General features: G+C 32.4%; 2 protein-coding genes across 19 annotated transcripts in view; one reads left to right on the forward strand and one right to left on the reverse strand.

Moving 5' to 3' along the window:
* Positions 1–24,618, forward strand: part of Pcdh15 (protocadherin related 15) — a 746,672-nt gene that overhangs the window by 42,802 nt on the left and 679,252 nt on the right. The gene's annotated exons all lie outside the window — the stretch shown is intronic.
* Positions 5,330–5,911, reverse strand: LOC114089408 (transforming protein RhoA-like). Of its 3 annotated transcripts, none has more exons than XM_027931230.2 (2): positions 5,783–5,911; positions 5,330–5,722 (listed from the first exon to the last, which is right to left on the reverse strand). In XM_027931230.2, exons 1-2 carry the CDS (start codon positions 5,909–5,911, stop codon positions 5,330–5,332), a joined length of 522 nt encoding a protein of 173 aa, XP_027787031.1. The 3 variants fall into 3 exon arrangements, with proteins under 3 accessions (XP_027787031.1, XP_027787032.1, XP_027787030.1); XM_027931231.2 differs by having other exon boundaries at positions 5,330–5,503; positions 5,756–5,911; XM_027931229.2 differs by having other exon boundaries at positions 5,330–5,911.

A 24,618-nucleotide genomic window follows, 5' to 3' on the forward strand; every position in this document is an offset into this window, starting at 1 on the left:
CAACAAAATAAATTCATTGAGAAAAGAAACAACTTATACAGTAGGAAAAAATATGTGCAAACTATATATCTGGTAAGCAATGCACATTATGGTGACCAAAATATATAATGAATATAATGAAGTCAAATAACAAAATAACAAGAAGACAAATAGCACAATTTTTAAAATGGCCAAATTAACAAAATAGATTTCTCAAAGAAAAAACAAACAACAACAACAAAAAACGTACAAATGGTCAACAGCTATTTGTTTAGAAATGTTCAAATCCTCTGGAAAATGCAATTAAAGTCACAATGTGATATGACTTTATACCTGTTGTAATAGCTATGATATATGAGACAAAAATAATAAGTGTTGATTGGAGAAGAAAGTACTACTACAAAATGCTTCTATCACACAAAATAATATGGACCTTCCTAAAACAAAATTAAGAATAGAATTACTATATAATCCAGCAGTCTAGTTTCTGGGTACATGTCCAGAGGAAATTAAAGTAAGATCTGCATTCCCATGTTTATTGAAGGACTATTCAGGATAGCCAATACATGGTATCAAATTAAATTTCCATTAATACATGAATGCATAAATAAAAAATTATACACACACACATACACATATACATGTACACACACACACACACATATATATATATATACATATATATATATGTATATATATATATATGTATATATATATATATTCATATCTGTGTACACTGGGATACTCTTTAGCTATTAAAAATGAAATCATGTCATTTGTGATAATATAGATTGTAAACTGGAGGACACTGTGTCAAGAAAGACAAATACTGCCTGATCTCATTTATGAAATATACAAGAAGTTGATCTTATAGAAATAAAATGTTATATTATGGTCACCAGAGACTGAGAAGGGCAGGAAGGAGAGGAGCATGAGCAGAGATTGGTCACTGTTTATAAAAGTTACTTTTAAGTAGGAAGACCATATGCTGAACACCAGCATATGCCATATGCTGATTGTAACAAATAATGGGATATCACATATTTTAAGAAAGCTAGAAAAGGGGATTCTGAATGTTCTTACCCCAAAGAAATGCTAAATGTTTAAGGTAACAAATACACTAATTATCATGATATGATCATTACATAATAATACATGTTTAAAATATCACAAGATATCCTATGAACATGTGAAATTATTCTGTATGAATCATAAATAAAAAACTTAAAATAGAAAAATAATATAAACAATCAAACAAAAAAGACAAGACCTTTTTTGTTTTCCTTTTCTTAAAACATTCAACATTGCCAATCCATTCCTCTTTATCTAATTTTTTCTGTCCTTGACTGCCTGTTCTTGAAGGCATCTTTTTTCATCTCTCTGTTTTAGTTTTTATTATATTTTCTATGTGATTCTTTGTTTATTCATCTGTGGTTCCAGCTAAGAAAAGATGATATTGTACAGAGAAGTTTGTGATTTGAGGAACAAAGATGACAAATTATATAAAACCAATGCTGGAGAACTGTACTATTTAAAAGGGGAAAAAAAAGGTAATCTTCTTTTCAGATTTTTTATATGGGAAAATTAGTAAGAGACTGGGTATTCCTAGGCAGAGAAAAGGCTGGGTTATTTGCTTAAAATATCCGTTATAGGAAAGTTAGAGAATGCAGGAAAATGAACCTCCTATAAATTTCATATAGTTTGAAGTTCTAGTAAATTTGGTGTTCACACACACCATAACATTTGTCTTTTCCTTTTAAAATGTGATCATTTTTAATCAACAGATAATAAACATACACATTTACAGGATTACATAAAGTAAATGCTCCTGGCAAAATAATCTTGGAGGAGTATGTGGATATCAGTATATTTAATAAATCAAACTGTTTAGTATGCACTAGGGGATTTATTTTATTAATTATAGTAATTATTGCTACTAACACAGGTTTGGAAGGTCACTAATCAATAGATGTTCGTTTACTTGAAATAAAAGTCCTAGCATTAATACATTTTAGATACACGTTGCTTTTGTTAATCAAATAATTACAACCAATTTTAGCTTTTATGAGTGAATCAGATTTATGTCCACAGGGCTTACTTAAAATGCACTGTAAGTGTACAATATTAAATGAAAATAATTTTCTCTATCTACATAATAAACCTTAGGGAACACACATTTGAGAGCCTACTCTTTTGGTGTCCTACAAAGAAAGAATGTATTTTGTCTTTATTGACTAATAGGATAGTGAATATTTTAACTCTTACATTTTCAGTATAAGCAGAATTAGATTTTTTTTCAGGTTTTGGAGGGTATGGTACAGTGTCTTATGCACACACTCTGGGTAGAGAGGATGATGGAGGGAACATATGGAAAAGGTGTTCATATTGCCCTTGCAAACAGAATTCTTTTGCAAAATCCAGATAATCTTACAGAAAGTGTAGAAAATATTAAATATTAGAATTTGAAAACAAAACCATCCTCTTATGATTATTGTAATTACATACTTCTAACAACAGTTTTGCCTTAGTTCCTCATTGGCGTCTGTTATAAAATGTTGTACCTAGCTTTCACAAAAAGAAAGCAGACAGTGATGACATTCAGAATTTTAAATATGCTGATGCATTGTTTTCTTGTGACTATGCACTGGCACATTCATTATGCTTGTCCTTCAGTGAGGAGTGGAAATAATTGAATTTCAGAAACAAACCCATTTAATTTGTTTTCATGATCATCCCCCCCCACCATGCTTCATTTAGACTCGGTTTCATTTATTTCACTACTCCTACTTCATGATAGATCCATGATAGATCTTCAATGATTCATTCATTGTATCAGATTTTTCCAATGTGATATGACTGTAAAACAAAAGAAAAACATTTCATCAAACTTTGCCTAAATAACTTACATTACTCTTTATGGTCCATGTGTATGATTTTCCTCACAGCATATGAAAAATCTATTTATATTCATAATAATGCCCTAACTCAGGGTACTGTCACCAAGAGCTTCTGTAAAGACCAAAAGGTAAATATTTAATGCTTTGTGAGCCAGATGGTCTCTTTTGTAAATACTTAGCTCTGCTACTGTAGCATGAAAACCATCAACAATATATAAAAGTGTAAGATCATGGACATTGAAATTTAAATTGTACATAATTTTCATAAATCAAAAAATACTTATTCCTTGGTACTTTTTCAACTATGCAAAATATAAAATCCATTCTTAACCTATCAGCTCTATAAAAATCAGATGATAAATTGGATTTATCCCGTGGGCCATAGTTTGCCAATTCCTGCCCTAGACAATACCTTCTAACCTATCTTTAGAACAGTCACAATTTTAGAAGGAAAAGAATTGAGAACTTTAGAAAAGTACAAATATGAGCTAGAACAATATTGTAAACTTGGTCCACTCTCTGGCATTTTCCAGAATTTTTAGGTTTAAGAACTTAGGTGTGGTCATCTGTTAATAATGATGATAATCATTAGGTATAAGTGTATTTATAGTAGTAATGGAAGCAGGTGTTTGTCTTAATGTCACTTTGCAAAGCAATTACATCTCATTTACTTCGATCATAAGTTGACTTTTGGTGTTTGGGGGCTCTTGCCTGGCCCCCACTCTTGCCCACTCCCAATTTAGAATTTAGTTAAAGCATGAGCAATTTGATACAAGAGTACACAGGAAAGGAAAAAATAAATTTTCCCATCAGTTTTAATACATGTAATACCTGAATTAAATTCTTTCCTCAGCTTTCAAGATTATCTTGATGCCATTAAGAAATTATCCTTGGTTTTCTCATCATTTCCTCTGCCAAACACAATGAATTATCAACTCTCATTTAAAACCCTTTTTAAAAGTAAAAAACACCTCTGATACAGGCATTTTCATAGTCTGCTATCCAAGAAAGGTGATGTTGTACTATCATTAATCTCTTTAAAGGCATTGATTCTGAGAGGGAGGGCTCATTTTAGTATCATCATTTAGTATTGGGGGTAGGGAGACTCATGTTTTTGTTCCCAGTACTGGGAATTAAACCCAGTACATCACACATGCCAAATAAGGGCTCTATTGAAATACATCTCCAGGGCTTTTTTTTTTTTTTTTTTTTTTTTTTGAGTCAGTGTCTTGCAAAGTTGTGTAGGCTAGCCTAGAACTTGTGATTCTCCTGCCTTGGCCCCTAGAGCAGCTGAAGTTACAGGTGTGGCCCAGTACCCACAGCTGGGGGACTGGTTTTCAATGGTTACCATAACTACTTTTTATGTTAGATTAAGCCTGTAGGATAACATGTGAACTATTTCTAGGCTCTTAACTATAAATAATGAAGATAAATTCTTGTTTTTTTTTTCCTAAGTAAAAGGGAGCATTGCATAATAAAAAATAGGAATAATAATTAAGAGCATATACCAAAAATAAAAAGGAAATAATTCATATGAAAAAATTCCTTTTAATAAGGATGTATAATTTAATGAAAACATACTTTGATATCATCATGGGGTATAGATATGTTTTTATTTTCATACAGAAGAGTATGCTGCTTACGTCTTTATGAATAGCCATCTCTGTGTGTCTTTGTGTATATTTAAAAAAAAAATTTCCATCTGAATTTATTTCCAAATACACTTTCTTTAAAAAAAAATACACTTTTCTGTGGATGAAGAATATCATTATTAGGAAATCCAATTATACAAAAAAAATACGACATCTACTCTGGGATAAATATATTTATTTTTGGTTACATATATTAAGTGGCACTAATTACACAGTACTATAAGGTAACTAACATGAAACTGAATAACTGTCACTCTGCTACAGCTGCTTGGATTTGGGTTTTTCCAGATGAGTACATTTTCAAAAAACTGGATGCCCACCCAGAGCACTGCCAATGAAATCTGCTGAGGAGTAAAGCTCCAACATGATGAGTCACCAGTGTTCCTTGCAGCTGACAGATGATAGGCAGGACATGTTAGTTGTAAAGTAGCTATAGCCCAATTCACAACAATTTACCATTTCTCTTTCTAGAAAGCAACAAGAAGTTTAAAAATTCCTTGAATTAGCCCTGGTGTGTCAGGTAGAGTGAAGAGAGGGCTGTTAGAGCAGTGTCAGAAGGACCCTGGCAGGTCAGGCAAGTTGGTCATCATTAATAATGATGGTTGGCTTCTAAATAGTAGATAAATGGTAGCAAGATGACTTCTGGTTTGTAATCTTAAGTCTTCTAAATGGTAGCAAGATGACTTCTGGTTTGTAATCTTAGGTAAATTATAGATAAATGAAAAAGGCCAGTAATCATGCACTAAGATTAATCATGCACTTCAAAATGAATCGCTTGAGGGATGTACTTGCAGCAAGGTTTCACAAGACAAGGCACCTAGGTTTTTTCTTCCAACATCTGGGTTGCAGAGCAGCTCTTGTGGCCATTTCAAAAACTGCCCTCACTCCATCTTTAATCTTTGCTGAGCACTCCATGTACCCAAAGGCGCCAATCCCATTAGCCATATCTTTGCCTTCTTCAGGTTTCACTGGCTCCTGCTTCATCTTGGCTAACTTCTGCCTTGTGTGCTCATCATTCCGAAGATCATTCTTATTCCCAACCAGGAGGATGGGTACACTGGGACAGAAATGCTTGACTTCTGGGGTCCATTTTTTTATGATGTTGTCTAAACTGTCAGGATTGTCGATGGAGAAACACATCAGTATAACATCAGTGTCTGGGTAGGAGAGTGGTCTCAGGCGATCATACGCTTCCTGCCCAGCTGTGTCCCACAAAGCCAACTCTACCTGCTTTCCATCCACTTCGATATCTGCCACATAGTTCTCAAACACTGTGGGCACGTATACTTCTGGGAACTGGTCCTTGCTGAAAACTATGAGCAAGCATGTCTTGCCACTTGCTCCATCACCAACACTCACCAGCTTCTTCTTAATGGCAGCCATAGCTTACACATATTCTGCAGAAGGCGTGGCCTATATGACAGAAGTTGTAGAAAGTACCTTGAATTTCCCAGATGAAAAGTTCAGACAGTGACTCGAGTCTGGCCTCTTTGCTCAGAGAACGCCTGTCCATGAGTCTCAAGGTCAGAGACCCGGACAGATTATCTCCAGAGGCAATGGCTGACTAATGAGAGAGAACCAACTGCCAGCAGCGGGCTGGGAACGCAAGGGGGCAGCAGCGAGCGCGAGCCAGCGAGGGCGGGTGGCGGCGGGAAAGCCTTACAGTTGCTTTACAGAAGATTATGTTGGCAAAATAGTCTTTTTGAAAATTTCACTAACATTTACTCTTAGAATGATATTTCAGCATAATCGTTTATTCTGATGGTAGAAATAGATAATGTATACCTTTCATTATTTCTCCCAGTCTCCAACAGAGTGTGGACACACGTGTTCAACTAGATAATACAAATATAGGTTGTTAGAGTGTGTCTATTTATTCAAAGACGACTAATGAAATAGTAATCATAATAGTAGTAGCTCTCATTTGTTGAGTTGTTCTCTGTAGCAGACTTTATGTTAGGCAAGCTACTTGCATTTTCTTATCATTCAAGCTAGGATGAATCATAGCTTCATAATTATTCATCATTGTTAAGAATTAGTTTACTCAAAACATCCCCTCGGTTTTATCTCACAATGCATATCCCAACACGAGACTCATTAGTCACAAAAATGCCTGTATATTGGAAATGTATCAAATTAGGAAGGAGCAGAATTTGATGGGGACTTTGTTGTGGCTCCAGTATCCCTTTAGGAAGGAAGGATGTGTATGTTCATTCCTCCAAACAAAAGCCTATCTTGTCATTTTGATAGATACATTTCTACCTCAATTCATGAGCTTAGGAAATATGCATAATTTGCTTGTAAGAAATTAGAGATAGCAAAATATATATTACCTCTCCTCATAACATTCTTCAGAATTGGGCTTCAGATCATGTTAAACTGGGACATACATATATAAAATGTAAAACTACTATCCTTCTGATACCTCCTGAAAACTGAAAGTATATTTGGGCCAAAAACTCATTTCAGAAGCTTATTTGGATGATCTATGGCTTTTCTACTCCTCAGCACCTCCCATCTCCTCCCTATTCTTATTCTCTGTCTTTTCTGTTCAGTCTACTTTATATTATTTAGTCATGACAAGTAATGTTATAGATTTTGTTATTCCTCAGTGCTATAGGTTTCTTACCTATTTTTTTAAAAACTTAGTTTAAATCCAAGTACCCAAGTCACAAAATCTTATGTATGGGAGATCCTATGATGTAGTCATATTCCATACATACAGTGAAAGTATATATTCTCTTTATCTTAAGTTAATTAGTCCTCAGTAAGACTATTTCTAAAATATGATTTGGCTATCATTCAAAGAAAGAGTCCCAGAGAGGTTAGGTAATTAAAGCTTGTTAAATATATCATCTTGAAAAATCTGAAATTTTATCCATGATTTGCTAAGTGACCATCTCACTGGAAATAATCTCAGCTATAATCTTAGATCATTCATGATTTTTATCAAATATTCATGTTTTAAAGAGGCAATGAAATTTATTATAAATATGAATGTACTATAATGACTTATATGTACTATATGTACTTATATGACTCAATGTAATATAATGGCTTACAAAATTCTGATTTCCTGCTGGATTTAAACAAGTTTAAAGAATAGCTCTTTATAGGGCTTGAAATACCATTTAAAAAAACTGATGTTTTCAAAATTTCAAGTGTTAGTAGTAAAAATGGGCATAAAAATTATAAAGAGTTTAAAGCAATATAATATAGTATAAATATATCTGAACACATATTAATATCATCTAGATAAACTTGCTATAAATATAGATCTCATGAGTTCTAGTCCCTGGAGGTTCCTATAACTCTTAAGTGCAGCTCAGGGTTTCTCACTAAGAAAGATCCTGGGTTGCTGTAAATTCACTGGTATAATGCTCAACATTTATTTTTCATTAAAATTAATTAGAGGCATTTATTTAAAAATTCAGATTACTACATTCAAAGAAAAATATTTGATTTACTGGAACCATGTCTGGGAACATGAATTTTATCAAGTACACCAGGTGATTAAAGTACTATAAGTTCAGAAAACATATGCTGATAAATAAAATACACTTGAAAAGTCTTCATTTCAAGAAACATAAGCACAGCAAAATTCAAGGTCTCCAAATTAATAATTCTATGATTTTACATAAATTTATCCATCTAGAATATTTTCTTTATTTCTGATCTAACTTTCATGGACAATTTAGGGAGAGTTTGTTTCAGTGTTCTTTCTGTTCTTTCAGACTTTCTGTAGTTCCATAGAGCTGTCCTTCCTGCTTTTATTTTGTGTTATAATTCCTTTAACATAGGATCAAACACTAGGAAACTGAAGGATGATTCCACCACAGACATAGTATTGAATTTTTAATTTTATTTTTATTTATTTAAATATTTGCTATATTTGAATTGAAACTTCCATTGTAGCCTTTGCATATTAAAAATATAGATTTTATTTATTTATTTATTTATTTGTTTATTTATTTATTTATTTATTTATCTATCTATCTATTTATTTATTTGGATTGAATCTAGGGATGCTTAACCACTGAGCCCAGCCCCCTTTTTAAAATCTTTTATTTATTTATTCTTTTATTTATTTATTGAGACAGAGTCTTGCTAATTTGCTAATTTGTTTAGGGTCTTGCTAAGTTGCTGAGGCTGGCTTTGAACTCCTGCCTCAGCCTCCCTAGTTGCTGGGATTAAAGGCCTTTGCCACTGTTCCTAGCCAGATATATATCTTACCTTAAAAATATAAAATAAATTTAGAAATTTGAACCTAGACCTTAACCTAGTTAAGGATTTCTGGGTAGACTTATCTGCTTTAGATAAAGTATGATAATTTTAGTTTATCATCATCTCTACCTCAGTAATCTCATTGACATCAAGAGCATGTTCAAGTGTACATGACCATTTCTCAATGGGAACAGTTTTATTTTTGAGAAATTATTTCCTATAATCATATTTATATAAAAAGTCAGAGATCACAAAATTATATACTTCAGTATAAATGAGGGAGCAATTTTTGCAAAAGGGATAATATTTTATGCATTTATTTAAAAACCTAAAATGATTCACACACTTTGTTTTTTGTAGGTACGTGATTCTGCAATCCCTCATTTATTTGATTTTTGTCTCTATGATTAAAATGAAAATCCATGGTCTTTGTGCAGATATAAATGATGTCTTCTTCATGCCTGTATCCTAAGCACCAAGCTAAATGTAAAGTAATTGGCTTATAATAAATTCACATATGTGTGTTTCACTGATTAATATAATTGCTTTTCAGATTTTTATCAACATTATAAATTATACAATTCAAATTATTTTATTGTTCTGTTGTCCTTTAGATTGTCTTTAGAACGTTTTTCTTTTTCTATCTGATCCCTTCTTTTCTTTTCAGGGAGGGAGGTGTTAAAGAAACTCAAGAGTAGAATCTATTGAACATACTCCTCTATGGCACTTCATATCTAGTACAAGAGATTTATCTCATGTCTCAACAGACTCCAGCCATATGGTTTCTGATAGAAATCAACCTTCCCATCTTCTACCATATATACTCAATTCTTATCACTTAAGTACTTTTGTAGTGAATGTTTATTCTAAGTTAATTCTCATTATGTAATCCATCACTTAATTTATGTTTGTTCTTTTAGGTAATATGCTACTTTCCACTGTGCTTTTAATGTTTAGCAAGCATGATGAACATTTAGAATGCATTGTGTGAATGAATAAATACACACTCAACACTCTATGAAAAGTAAATGAGTGAAAATGCAAGCCCAAAGGAGAAACAGAGAAAATAATAAGCATTTACTGAATATTTATTATATGTTAGGCACTAAAGTAAGAAAATCCTGCATATTATCTCATTTTATTTTCACTACAGTTCTTAGATAGACACTATCTTTGTTCTTTCTGATGAGAAAACAAAGTTTCAAGGAAGAGGCAGTAACAAGCAGAACTCAGAAAAGAAAGGTGGACTCTTTGATCCTAAACCCAGTTCCTTACATAGCATCCTGCCTCCAGGTGGGGGACATTAGTAGACAAGCATGGAAGAGTTAAGAAAGTGTAAGGAGAAGGTTCAGGAATGAGGACAGTTCCCTGACAAGACTTTATTTGCAGTGACCAAGCACTTCATCTGCACTTACTTCGTTGAAGCCCTTATTGTTTAGGTCAGTTAGTGCAAATAAATGTTAATGTAAAATCATAGGTTTGTGTTTATTTTAAACATTAAAATTATTCAAATTCAAGTTACTTCAAAATTCCAAAAAGATAAAATTCTTAACTTTCAAAAAGCATTAATTTTTAAGCCATTAACATTCCTTTAAAGAGCAATATTGCCTTAAAAATAATCCTTTAAAAATGAAGTTTTCAACATTTCCAGTGGATTTTGCATATATTACCTATCTTACAACTTCTTAGAAAAAGCAAAATATTGGTCCTGGCAGGGCATCATGATAGACCTAAATGATTCAACATTAGAACTTTTTTAACCTCTCAGCTCCTCTACCTTAGTGTTACCTCAGGATTATTATTGTCATATTTAAAATATTTCAAGATTTTCTACTATACTGGTATGTAGCTATAATTTTATACATAGTCCTAGTGTACATGCATTTGTGTGTGTACACTTGTTTATGTGTGTGCTGCCAAATATTGCTTACTGATTCCTTTCCTAATTTTTTATTCCATTGTTTTTTAATATAAAGGCTTTCTTCTAATTCATAGAATGTATTCACATAGGTTTTTATGCTGCATCATCTAGTACTCCATGTCCTATTTCAGTTTTACTTTTGATATTTTCAAAAATCTATAGAAATGATATTGTTCCATACTAGAGAAGTGTTGTATAGTCTCTCTCTCTCTCTCTCTCTCTCTCTCTCTCTCTCTCTCTCTCTCTCTCTCTCTCTATATATATATATATATATATATATATATATATATATATATATATATAATCGCAATAGCAATAACACCAACAGACTAAAAACATGAAACAAAATAAAAAAAGATGTTTTTACATTTCTCAAATATTACCAGAGAATCCATTGTCCTAATGTATACCTGTTTCATTTGTTGACTATTATTTGGCTTCAGACACAAAAGCTGATTTCCAAACTCATTCTCTTCATATCTTCAGGAATGTCTTCCCCCTGGATTCCATGTCTCTCATTCTTCTTCTTATTATCATCTTCATTATACCTAAGTCATACCAAAGAAATAGTACAGCAAAACAGAATTGTACTCAGCGGAAAAATAACTGATAATTGATAATTATTGATTGATAATTAGGATAGGCCAGAATGTTTAATAGAGAGAAGGAGACGAAAGTGTGTCAATGTTTTTGGATAAAAGCAATGAAAAAATGTAAACAGAACAGTGTATAATAATTGATGATGAGGCCTTAGAAAATATAGTTAACCTCCCGAATCTGAGTTTTTCTACTGTAAAATGCTTAATACCTACCTATATCATTGGACTTACATAGGTAGAATGAGATAATCTAGTTTAAATGTTTAGATAGTGTCTTGCATCAAACACTCAAAATATTTTTTGAAATATGAGGTATATTAAAGACATGTTATAGAATTAAGGCCATTAGACAAATAAAAGCCAGTAGTTTTCAGGGCTCAAGAGTTGATACATAGCATTTATAAACAAAAGTTTTTTAAATAATCAGGATGAATGAAGCCTCTTCACTCTATAATGCTGTGATCTGATGAGGTGTTATTCATAAACCTAAGAGGAGGAGTCAGTGACAATATAACTGGTAGAACAGGAAAAAAAAAATAGCAACTAACATTTTCCAGTGCCTGTTTTTCCCATGAAACTGCCTCAGTATCATTCATAGAACTATTAAAATATACAAATGGAAATAAAGTTTTATTTTTACAACATTTAGAGAAATTATTTTAGTGGCATAAATATATGCAAATAATAGAGTTACACATAAGAAGTGTTAAGCCAATATTTAGCCACCTAATATATTATAAATAGTCCTGCCTTCACACACATTTCCTCTGGGGAGCAAATGGAGTTATTTACATTCTATTGGTATGCAGTGTTCTTTAGAATGTCTTTTTTATAAAAATGTTAAATTAATGTGGGTGGGGAGGTGGTTAAGAAAACATTGCTCTATACCAACACACATAACTATGTAATTTATATAATAAATGCAACCACAGCCACAGTATATTTTCTGGATGTTAATGGCTTGAAATTCCTTTCAGTAGCAGCATTAATCAGTCAAGGATGGGTTATTTTATGGTCTTTAATGGCCTTTGTTGATAGATGGAGATTTTGTTTACAGATTATTCTTCACTGAACTGCCATACATTGCAAGCTATGATTCTTAAGAGATGTTCTCAAAATTCAAACTATGCTGCTAAGAAATCTGTTCACAGCTAAATTAAATTAGAAAGCTGCATTATTTATGAAGCATAGGTAATGGAACAGTATGCCACAAATGCCTTTTCCTAGGACATTCATGTGGAAATGTCTTCAACATATAATTTTTCCCTAAGAAATATCTCTCTGCTTGTGTGCAAGTTTATGAGCCTACTTGTAACTCCTCAGTAATTTATGTAGAATATGTGACACTTGAAATTTACTTTACAATGTATGACTCTTATAATAAATATCTGCCTTCAGGTCAGACATTATCAACAATTGTCATTTTTTTAAATGAACAAAAACAGAAGCATTCATTTATACATTCCAAATTTTTTAATGTTTAATGTACTTAAAGTGCAGTGGTGAGAGTTTTAATAATTGTTGCCGTGAATGGTTTGTTTCACATAGAAAATAGCTATTTATTGTACCTTTCGGGTTAACATTATTCATGGGCTTGTAATACATGATTATCATTCATTTTGCTTCTAAATAATATTTTGTTCACATAAGTCTTGTGGATTAAGTACAGAGTCTAAAAGTTTGGGTATGACTAAATTGCTTCAGAATACATTTTTATTTCCCAAATATTATTCACTTTCAAAATCTCTACCAAAGTATTTAAGTCTTTCTTTATCTCTCTCCCCCTTCCCTCCTTCCCTCCCCACTTCCTTCCATCCTTTTTTCCTTCCTTGAGGTAAATAATCATAGAAAACAAATGGTTATATTTGACTGGGCTACTAAATAGGACATATTTAATTTAATTCCACATGAAAGTTGAATTTTTAAGAGGACTTAAATGCCTGCCTTCCTATCACCCTACCAGATGACATCATATTTTAATTTAATAATTTTCTTTTTTAAAATTTTATGTGAAACTTTTACATAGAGAGCCCTTCCAGAGGCCAGAGGTATGCATGACCCTCCAAGAAATGCATTTTAAGTTTAAAAATTTATATTTATAAATTCATTATTTGTACAAGTCTTCTCACAGATACCACAATTTTATAGACAAAGCCTTTCAAATGAAAACTATAGAGGGCAGAGGTAGTAGCATGGTTAGTAATGTCTTACCTCACAGTAAGCCTTGATGCAATAAATCCACCCACTGCTATTCCTAACTATTTCTCAGATTGTAAGGATTTCTTCTAGACAATAAGAATTTTTAAAAGATACTGTTGATTGACTGGGATGATCTAATATTCATTCTAATAAATACAGTAAGTTAGTATGAATTTGAAAGTCTCCCTTGTCCTCTAGATCAGTATACTTTGTTACTGAATCAGTAGCTTTTATGCTAAGGCAATTTAAAGCTAAGGACCACAGGTTATTTTATACTGTTAACCTGAAACTAGAATAATTTGGCTTGTAGACAATTTGGCATAATATGCAGAAAATACATATATGCTAGGTTCTGAGGGATCCCTGAGAGCAAGAAACTGCATTTTATGTATGGTTCCCACTCTCTTTTCTTCCCATACCATTGATACCATTATCCCAATATTTTTTTTTTATATTTAATAGTATTATAGACGATCATATATTGGGTTTGGAAGTTACAGACAGATCAGAACCCTCTAAAATTATTAAATTTAAACAAATGTACAAATTTAAACAAATTTTAAACAAATTTTATAGCGTTATGTCTTATTATCAATACATACCATATACAGTACACATAAATTAGATTTTTATATTCTACTACCTTGTGATTGATTCAATTATTTTGAATCATATTTCATAATTTGCCACATGTAAAAGGTATTAATTAAATGTAAACATTATCATCATTTCACAATTTTAGGGATTTTTTTTTCGGCGGGGGGGCACCAGGGATTTAACCCAGGCAAGCTTAACCATTGAGCCACATCCTCAGCCCTTTATTAATTTTTATTTTGAGGCAGGGTCTCACTAAGATGCATAGGCCTAGCTATATTGCTGAGGCTGGCTTTGAACTTGTGATCCTCCTGCCTCAGCCTCCAAAGCTGCTGGGATTACAGGCCTGTGCCACTGTGCCCAACTTTTATCTTCACTTTACATTTACTTTTGTGAATATGAGTGCATAGCAAAGCACTCAACAGCTAAAAGACCCTATTACTGATCTTAATAAATCTTTCTTGCTACCTCAGATTGGTATTTTTTTTTTCTTCTTTTTTAAATTCACTCTCTTTTTAAAGGTATTTGCTACTGCCATTCATTTGGCCTTAGGTTGAAAATACTCAGGAATTATTCATTAAAAAGTTTAGACTCATCAGACTGTATGAAACATAAGACAGAGATTTTTAAGGCCATTCATGCATAAATCTGTTCCTCGCTCATCCTTCCCTTAGGAATTATTTTTTAATTAAATTTATTTAAACTGATACATAAAAATTGAACAAATTAATGGGGAAGAATGTGATCTTGCAATTTGTGTACACATTGTAATTCTACTATCCTTTGTGTCAAATGGCCTCAGGGAGAATTTGCCATGAACTTTGAAAATCTTTTTACCAATCCATGTTCACTTTCATGTCCTTTCTGAACAAGTCTTAACATTATTTTGCTACTTCTCTGATTTCTGTTACCCCTACCCACTTATACCCTACACATTTTTAACGTCTTCATTGATTATTATACTTGAGGACAATTCTCATTTTTCTGGAATTGGACAATACTTTGCTCACTACAATCTTAATTCTGAACTATTGCTTCCATTTCTAAGGCAGCATATGGGTTGAAAACTTTTAGTTTCTTTAATTTCATTCTGCCTCCTTGATAACCAGAGAGACAGGGACTAGAAAAGCATTTCTAAGCAGTATATGAGGACTGCCCAAGAGAGTTGCAATTATTCTCCTGTATCTTAAAAGCAAGTATGATTTTGTTTTCTATGAAGAATTTCTGGTAGTTGCTTTTAGAGTCCTTAGTTTATCTTCTCTGTCTTCACTCATGAGAGTTATTTGGGGGCAGCAGTTTTTACCTGTCAGGAATTAAAATCGGCACCACTCTGACCAGCTCCTGCAAAGTGTATGTTAAAAATAAATTCTAAAAAATACAGATTCTCTCATTGCTTCTCCACCCACTGCCCACATCAGTTAGTTTCAGTGATAAACTTGAAAAACTGAATTTCCAGATTCTCCATGGACAAAGATAGAATATAAATTCAGCACCCCACCTTATCCAGCTGCTACCTAAAGTCTGGTTTCTAACTTTGTCATTTCTGGGATCTGGCCTAGCAATGATTCACTAGCTCCCCAGGGCTGAAGAGAACAAGAGCAGAGTTCTGGGGGGAAGTCCCACTGCTCCTCCTTCTTGCTCATTCCAGTGATAAAGCAGCAGTCTATGGTGAGGTAGCTAGCACCTCTTTAGGGGGTTCTTCTTCCCGCCAAGGAGGGCGTAAGCCACCTGAGAAATTAAAGTCTAGAATAATTAGCAAAGAACCAAAGTCACAAAGGATAGTTTTAAAGATGGAGACCTGATAGTTCAGTCCACACAAGAGTTGGAGCTAGACCATTAGAAAATGGCTCCTATGGTTTATTTAAGGGGGTACATCAAAGAAGGGTAAGGTTTCAGCAGTGAAGTCTTGCTTCAAGATGTCTTGCAGTCAGCAGGTTGATTGGCATCTTGGCAGGTACACCAAGCACGCCAGCCCATTTCCGGTGCCATGTAGGACATGTTAGCATAGCATACAAATTCACAATGTCTCTGGGCAGTTAACCAGAGGAAATGTCCACTGGAAGTTTAGACACCAGATTATCCTATTCACTAGGCTACTATGTGCAACACAGTACACACAGAGCTCTCAACAGCAGTCCAGCCTGGAAGATGTTTGACTGCACATTTTGCAACTAATTGTTTTAGCTACCACCAAGGGGCTGGTTTCTAACTCTCCTGTCTCTAAGAACTGATGGATTATTTTTTTATACCACAAGATCATAAGCCTCTGGAAGCCAGATATTACTGTACTCTTAGTACTTAGCCTAAGGCCTGGAACATATTACCAATCAAGTTCTTTTTTAAATATTTTTTTATTGATGCATTAGAATTGAATGTAATGGTGGGATTGTTGTACAGAATGCAACAATACAATTTGGTTAATATCATTCTTCATAATTTTCCTTTCCCTCCTTTCCTTCTTTCTCATTGTCCCTTTCCTCTGCTTTACTGATCTCCCTTTACTTTCCTCTGCTTTACTTGAGTTTCATAGGATCACCCCATAACACCTTTCTTTTCCCTTTTCTTCTCTATATTTCCCAGATGAAAGAAAGCATACTCCCCTTGAATTTCTGAGTTTGGGACCAAGCTATTTAAAATGAATGAACATTAATTTCTCCTCTATTGGAACAACTGATAAATAAATTGAACTGAGGACACATAATTTCTCTTAACCTGTCATCATTTATTTCCCGGGAAAATTTAAGATTTATCGCCCTTTCCCTCCCATTTGTCTAATTTATAATGAAGTGGTAATAATTGCTCTTTTAAAAAATGGAAATTTTATGATGTGTGTGAGCATAATCAAATAATACAATACTGAGTATATTTTTCCTGAAAATTAGCCTGAAAGAAAAAAATGGGGGTAATTTCTTTTCTGACTTGATTTAACAGGTTATTTTTAAACCTTTTGGGGGCAGGACTATCTGCCCAAATCAACTGAGCTTTTCTAGATACCATCAGATTAACTCACTTGTACCTTTGAGGCAGAAGATGAAGTGTCTATTTTTCAAATCTCAAGTGCCCTACCCGCAGGAAAGCAATATTATTTTTCTTTTAATGAGCTTTAGCAGATGAACAATTAAGAAGACATAAATGAATGAGGCTAATCAGCAAAAAAGCAAGAGTTTGCCTCTGGGAACCTGCTGAAGTTGATTGTGGTTCTTATCTGTAGTGTTATCTCTTAAGCTAATAGTACCAGTGGGTGGGAAAACACTGGCTAGCAATTGGACATGATTGGTACCACCATATTTTAAAACTTCTTTTAAAAAATTACATATTGCTCAGAGGACTGATGGTACTGATAAAAAGAGAATGAAACTATTGGTTGATCTACAGTTGTCAAAAAAGAGTGTTTTTCTTATTCTGGTTATTAACAACTTCTCCGAGAGTTAGCTTTAATCATTGCAAGACATCTCTTCTTATTCTAAGGTAGGGGGTAAGCCATTTAATGAAGAACAGATTGATGAGAAATTTTGTTCAAAACTTTAATGAAGACCAAGTTTTAAAATATTCAGCTCCCTAAAGAAACTGGGAATTTTGGCATTTTTAGTAAGGGAATTGATAGTTTATAGAAAACTGCTATTTTGGAATACCAAAATGAAGTACTGGAAATTCTCACAGGATTGATATCCCAATTAAAGAAGTTCAGCTTGTGGTTGGAGTGCACACTAAGTTGTTTATTTCAATAAACCTTTAGGGCAGGCACTTTCTTCCAGGGAAACTATATATCTAGTTTTTAGATATATATCTAGTTTTTACAACCTTTTTAACAGGTTGTAAAAAGCAAGTTTGTTTTTTAAAATAATCATTTCTTATGTAATAATGAGGTGATTGGTCTTACAATTAAAAGCAGAGGCCTTTTCTTGATTCTGAAATTTGTGTATCTTTATTGTTTTAATTTTATAATTTTATACCCTAAATAAAGAAATGTATTTCTATTTTCAGATCAAATATTTTCCTTTTAACCTTTTATTTCTGTATTTAATTTTAAATGATAAAATTTGTGCATTTAGGCAATAGGGTTTTTTTTTTGTGTGTGTATGTGAGTGTGTGTGTGTATGTGTGTGTGCCATTTTCATTTCAAGTAAACAGTTTGTAGCTAAATAGATCTACATTTGAAGGGTTATTGTGCAGGTGTTGAATGTATTTTAGAGAGTCTATTTTCACACATTTCCACTATGATAGCAGAAAACAAAATCAAGCCCTTTTCCTTCCAGACTTATAAATGAGGTTTGCAATTTAAGCAAGTGATGTGGTTGATTAGCATATGAAGATGTCTTTTTGGCAGAACTTAAGAGCTGATGATCTCAACTAATGTATGTTTGCATTTTGGAAATGCCATATGCTTGAATAACTTTAGTGTATAGTTCTACATGTCCCTTCCCATCTGTAGGTCAAAAAATAAAAGCATATGCCAATTACAATATCCTTATTAGTATATAACTTTCCTTATGTTCTTTTTAGTATTGTCTACATATCCAATCCTTCAGCCTTGCTTAGAGGTGTCTTTAATTTTGACCTCAATGAGAAAAGTCAACATCAACAAGTCTTACACTTTAAGTAAAGTAAAATGGATAAAAGAGCAATTACCCAAGTAGCACAGGTAAAAATAAATGAAAGAAACACTAGAAAATCTTTAAATTTCTCAATTGTTTAGCAGAATAATCCACAATTAAACTCATTGAATCGAAGTTTTTAATTGAATGCATCAAATATTTCATCTCAGAAATTTGATCTGTTTGATCTATCATATGTGTGATTTCATCTCTATAAGGTCAATAAAGGCAAATCTTCTCTATGTATTATTTAAGGAGATGTACATTACAGCATATTTGTCAACCACAGCAAATAATAAGCAGCAAGAAATTCGGGAGCGTGTAGGAAAAGGTATGCAAGAGACTCTAAGGTACCAGTGATGTTCTGTTTCTTATTGGTTACTATTGGACATGCATTTTCTCCATTTGAATTTTTTCTAAAATAGTAAATAGAAATACATATGTTTTAAGGGGATGCACATGTATTTTTTACCATAAGAAAAAGCATGATTAAAAGAGTGTACGTATTTTTGACAAAGTGGTTTTTTGATTGTACCCTGGTCAGCATGTAGTTCCCTCACTTCACATGTGAGGTCGCTGTATGTTCACCTTTCTCTAATCACAGACTCAATGAAATAATCAAATGATCAAATGGAATTTAATAATATTTATGGAAGTGGAAGTAGTGACTTTTGTAATTGAGATAAAAAGTATAAAGCTATATATTAATAAATCGTATTCTTTATAAATGTGGGAAGTGAAAGTATTTATATTTTTGAAAAGAAAAAAACATTAAGAAATGATTAACAAATGATATAAATAGTGCAATAGTGTAGAAAATTATGGCAGTTGGAAAACACTATACGTAATAAGATTAAGTATTTTTGTGGTGTATTGTTTATCCGATCATCTCTATGTATGTGTATATGAATATGTTACTAATCCTTAGGTTAACCTAGTGCATCATATATAGATAAACATTTTAATCCCCATGGAACAAATGACAGAACCCAGACAAAGTGAATGACATATGTAAATGACATTATATGAATATAAGCAAGAATATCCTAATTTAAAGTATGGTAGTCTTTAGAAAGCAATGATAAAAGTATAATTATCAAGTAATTTTTTTGCCTATTTAATAACAAAACTACTGCTTGCTAGATTGTTATCTCCTTATATCTAAAATGAAAATAATATATTTTAATAGAAAATAGAGATACAATTTTCAATTATAAACTCTTTATACCTTCCCAGCTAATACTTATCTATGAATTCTACCTAATTTCAAAGTTTAGATATTATATCTCACAATATTGTCAAAGATCCTGATTTTTATAGGAAGAATATATTTTTCTTTAAAAAACAATGCTGAAATGCTTCATGGATATAAACAGACCTTGATATATCTTTTGGAGAAATTTCTGTTCTAGTTTTAGTTGAGTTTATTTTATTCCAAGGACTCAAGACTAAAAAAAAAGTCTTAATATCAAACTATGAATCTTTCAATATCATCTTGTAAAATATTAATTTATGTATGTTTAACATAAGCACACTACTTAAGGATGTTGTAGTCTATTTGACTTTATTTATTTATTTTATTAACTCTAATTTTCAAAACAATTGAAAATAATAGAAAAAAGTAAAAAAAATTATGGCAGTGAAAATTATTCTCAAAGCATTTCAATGTTTAGATTATGTTCAAATATAAATTTAAGAAAGTCAGGGTTTCTTCAAAAATTTTATTCATAATGCGCGCTCAATAAATATGCATTGAATTAATAGTTCTAAGAATGAAATTAAATTTCTGAAGATGCATTTAATTCTAGGTTTTCATAAATTTATAAAGCTTATAGCTGGGATTGCCTAGCATGCATAAGGCCCTGGTTGGACCCCTAGCACAACACCAAAAAGAAAAAATATGTGAATTCATAAAGTTTAAAGATGTTTTATTTAAGTCACATTATCCAGGTTATTGTACTCACTTTCCTGAGTTAAGCTTCAAAAAAGTATATTCAGGTTATATGGAGAGATGAGGTCAGTTGAAAACAAGAACTTGGGAGTCATAGAAACAATGTACCTTCATTTATTAGAAATTTTTTTGTTGTTTATTTATTTTCTGAGGCAAAACCAAAAATGAAAAACAACTAATCATTTTCTTTTAATAGACAATTCAAAAAATTTTTCTTGAACATTTCTCTTTCTAAGCAGGGAGTAGCTCAAAATAAAATAATTTTACATTTGTTTTTCAAATGTATTTTTTCTGTATTTTGATCATATTGTATAAATGACACTATACAGTTTCCCTTTTTCATTATGTCTTAGATGTTCATGATGCACTTAAAAGAAACACAGTGTACAATGCTTAAGTGAGATCGTGGGTATTTGCACCTAGGTATTATTTAAAAAAATATTTAGAGTACTTAATTCAGCTCTAAATTCATTTTATGCCATAATGGTTGCTTAGTATTTTCATACTGCCAAACCAAGTTTATGGAAAAGTGTGACTGCTATATAGGTAAAAAAATCCCTTGGTACCTATGCTGAAATGACTGGAGTAGGTGTTTAGAGGTTTGTTTTGTTTGGTATGATTTTCTCCTGTATTTTTCAAGAAGATCAGCAATACTATAATTATTTTCATTATACCACAAGAGCAGTTAAAATATTTTAAACTGCATAATAGCAGCCTAGACTGTAAAATCTAATGCAATAGCAGCAAAACTAGCCTTAGGAGCAGGCAGACACAATTTGATAAATTTGGGAGCATATGTGCTGCCCCCTAGTTTCTGATATTTATCTCTTTGGTTATGTTGCATATTTATTGACAATAAAAGCTCATTTTGCCTGTTGCAGTGGTCAATATCTGTAAACCCAGCCATTAGGGAGAATGAAGAAGGAGGATTGTGAATTTGAGGCCAGCCTCAGCAACTTAGAGAAGCCTAAGCAATTTAGTGAGACCCTGTCTCAAAATAAAACACAGAAAGGGCTGGGAATGTGTCCCTCTCCCCCACCAAAAAAAAGTTAATTTTATTTCCTTCTATTAAGAAGAGAAGTACTTTGGATTAGACAAAAGAGAATGAAGGGAAGGGGAGATGGGAATAGGAAAGATAGTAGAATTAATCAGAATACCAGACTTTGTGCATATATGATTACATGACCAATGCAATTCTACATCATGTACAACCAGAAGAATGAGAAGTTACACTCATGCATAATATGTCAAAATACATTCTACTATCAGATATAAAAAAGTGAAAAAAATCACTAACTTATTTCTTGTCATTATAAAAAGATATTGCATGGTACTCCCATAAATATTTACAATGTTTATGTTTCTATATATCAGTTAAAATAAATTTAAATAACCTTACAATTTCAAAGTCATTATACCCATATATTTGTATAGGTATAACCAATGTAGTGCCAAAACATATTGCACAGTGGCACATTTTTTTTGATTCACCTGCATAAATAATTCATGAAAATATGAGTGGTAGTGCATTCTTCTTCAAAGAAATCTATATCTATTATAGTTCAAATCATTTATGCCACATGGAAAAGCTTAAAGAAGGCACTTCTGACTACTTCCAAATAAGAGCTGGTTCTGAGCCAGGTCTTCTCTAGGCTCATAATTATGATGATGAGAGTTTTTGCAAGTACTGTGGTACTTGTAGAAATTGTACAAATTGTAACATGTAGCTCTTTGAAATTAAAAATGATACAAATTTATTTTATGTAGATGTACTAACTTCTTGGCATGGATTTTGGTGGCTACTTATTTGAAACGCTTGTACTTGAGGCAGAATCAAAAATCATTAAAATTTCAAATAATTATAGACTCTTGTTTATTTCCTGATTAAGATCATTGGTCAACAGAAGGTAAATCAATGTATTCTCTATAATAGGCATGGAATTCACTACACAAATATGATTATTATGGCCATTCAACTTTTGATGCCAGTTATTCTGATTTAAGCACTTCTAAATAATTTATCTCATTCCAAGTTTGTATTGGACAGGATTTGGCTTAAATAGGATTTAAAAATAGGTTTTATTAGTTCTTATATAATAGTTTAATTGTTCTACATTGGTTTTTCAACAGCCAAGGGAAATGTTCATTCCTATTATACCTATTCATCTTTTGGACCACAAAATTAACACCAATTAACATGTTTCAAAGACCAAAATAAGATTGTTTCTTGGTTCTTGGTTTCAATTTGCAGTGTTTAGTATTATTATTGTTGTTGTTATTTTTTAAACATGAAGGCTATTTCTTAAGTATCTGGGATGATACATGAAAAATATCTTCATAAATTATTTTGTTTGGCATTTGTGTATAAGGTAAACAGTTCAGGTAAATCTCCTTTACAATACAACACAGAGTGTTAAGTACAATTTTCAAATATCAGAATGTTATAATTAGCAAATCCTTTGCCAATCAAGGGTTTGATATTCACTATAAAGAAATAATTGGCAGCATTACATCACCCAGAAAAAAACAAGTCATTTGACTTGTATGCACTAAACTAGTGGTTCTCAGACTTTAACAGACATAAAACCTTCCTATAGAGATTTTTAAAGAAATATATGCCCTAGCTTATTCTAGGACTTCAGGAAGTTCAAGGTAAAAATTCTCAATATTTGTAAAGGTTTCATAGACAATTCTGACATACACTAGAAGTTGAAAACTGTGGTGATAAATTACAGAACTTCCCAATGTGTTTATAAATCAGGGTAATACATCAATCAATGTTGTAAAATTTGATCTTAATTTACTTTAGCTTAATTTAATTATGACATGCTCTTTAGAAGGACTCATTGGGGTAGTTGAGTAAATTACTGGAGGCTCTATGGAAGAGCTACTGTTATTAAGACTGGAAGTCAGTTAATCCCTTCACCCACTGAAATTATGCATAAGGACAGATGCTGGGGGAAGGGACTTAGGCATAGACTGTCAGACTGGCTGTGCAATCTAATTTGTTTATTGACTTCTGGAGGGGACATAACCAGTAAAATGAGTATGATGAGAAACCATTATAGGAATACGTGACATTCAACTTTATCTCTACAATTTGAGATTTCTTGGTTAATGAAGTGAAACCACTATATTATTTTCTTATTTTTTAAAATTTATATTTAACAGCAGAATGCATTACAATTCATATAACACATGTAGAGCAAAATCTTTAATATTTCTATTCATATACAAAGTATACTCACACCAAATCGTGTCATTATACATGTACTTTAGATAATGTTAACCATCACATTCCATTATCATTTCTAACCCTATTTCCCCTTCCTTCCCTTCCCACCCCTCTGCTCTATCTAAAGTTCATCTATTCCTCCTATGCTCCCCATCCCTACCCCACTATGAATCAGCCTCCTTATAAAAAAAATCAGGGAAAGGGAGGTATAAATAAATGAATATGCAATGTAAAAAAAAAATCAGCATTTGATTTTTGAGGGATTGGCTAACTTCACTTAGCATTATCTCCTTCAACTCCATCCATTTTCCTGCAAATGCCATGATTTTATTCTCTATTGCTAAGTAATATTCCATTGTGTATAAATGCCACATTTTTTTTTATCCATTCATCTATTGAAGGGCATCTAGGTTGGATCCACAATTGAGCTATTATGAATTGTGCTGCTATAAACATTGATGTGACTCTGTCCCTGTAGTATGCTGTTTTTAAGTCCTTTGAGTATAGACTGAGGAGAGGGATAGCTGGGTCAAATGATGGTTCCATTCCTAGTTTTCCAAGGAATCTCCATACTGCTTTCCGTAAGTCCCACTAGCAGTGTATGAGTGTACTTTTTTCCCCACATCCTCGGCAACACTTGTTTTGGAAACCACTAAATTATAATCAATTAATCATGACATGATAGTTTTGTCTTCTGTATTATCTCCAAATATAACCCTGAATTATCAACATGAGTGTCAACAGAAAGTGCATGTTTGCTGACCTCCATGCC

Source organism: Marmota flaviventris, chromosome 4 (genome assembly GCF_047511675.1).
Source record: "Marmota flaviventris isolate mMarFla1 chromosome 4, mMarFla1.hap1, whole genome shotgun sequence".
Taxonomy (NCBI): Eukaryota; Metazoa; Chordata; class Mammalia; order Rodentia; family Sciuridae; genus Marmota; species Marmota flaviventris.

What these genes read in the sequence shown, in the direction of transcription:
- LOC114089408 (XM_027931229.2), bottom strand. Translation starts at nt 5,911, where the DNA reads ATGGCTGCCATTAAGAAGAAGCTGGTGAGTGTTGGTGATGGAGCAAGT.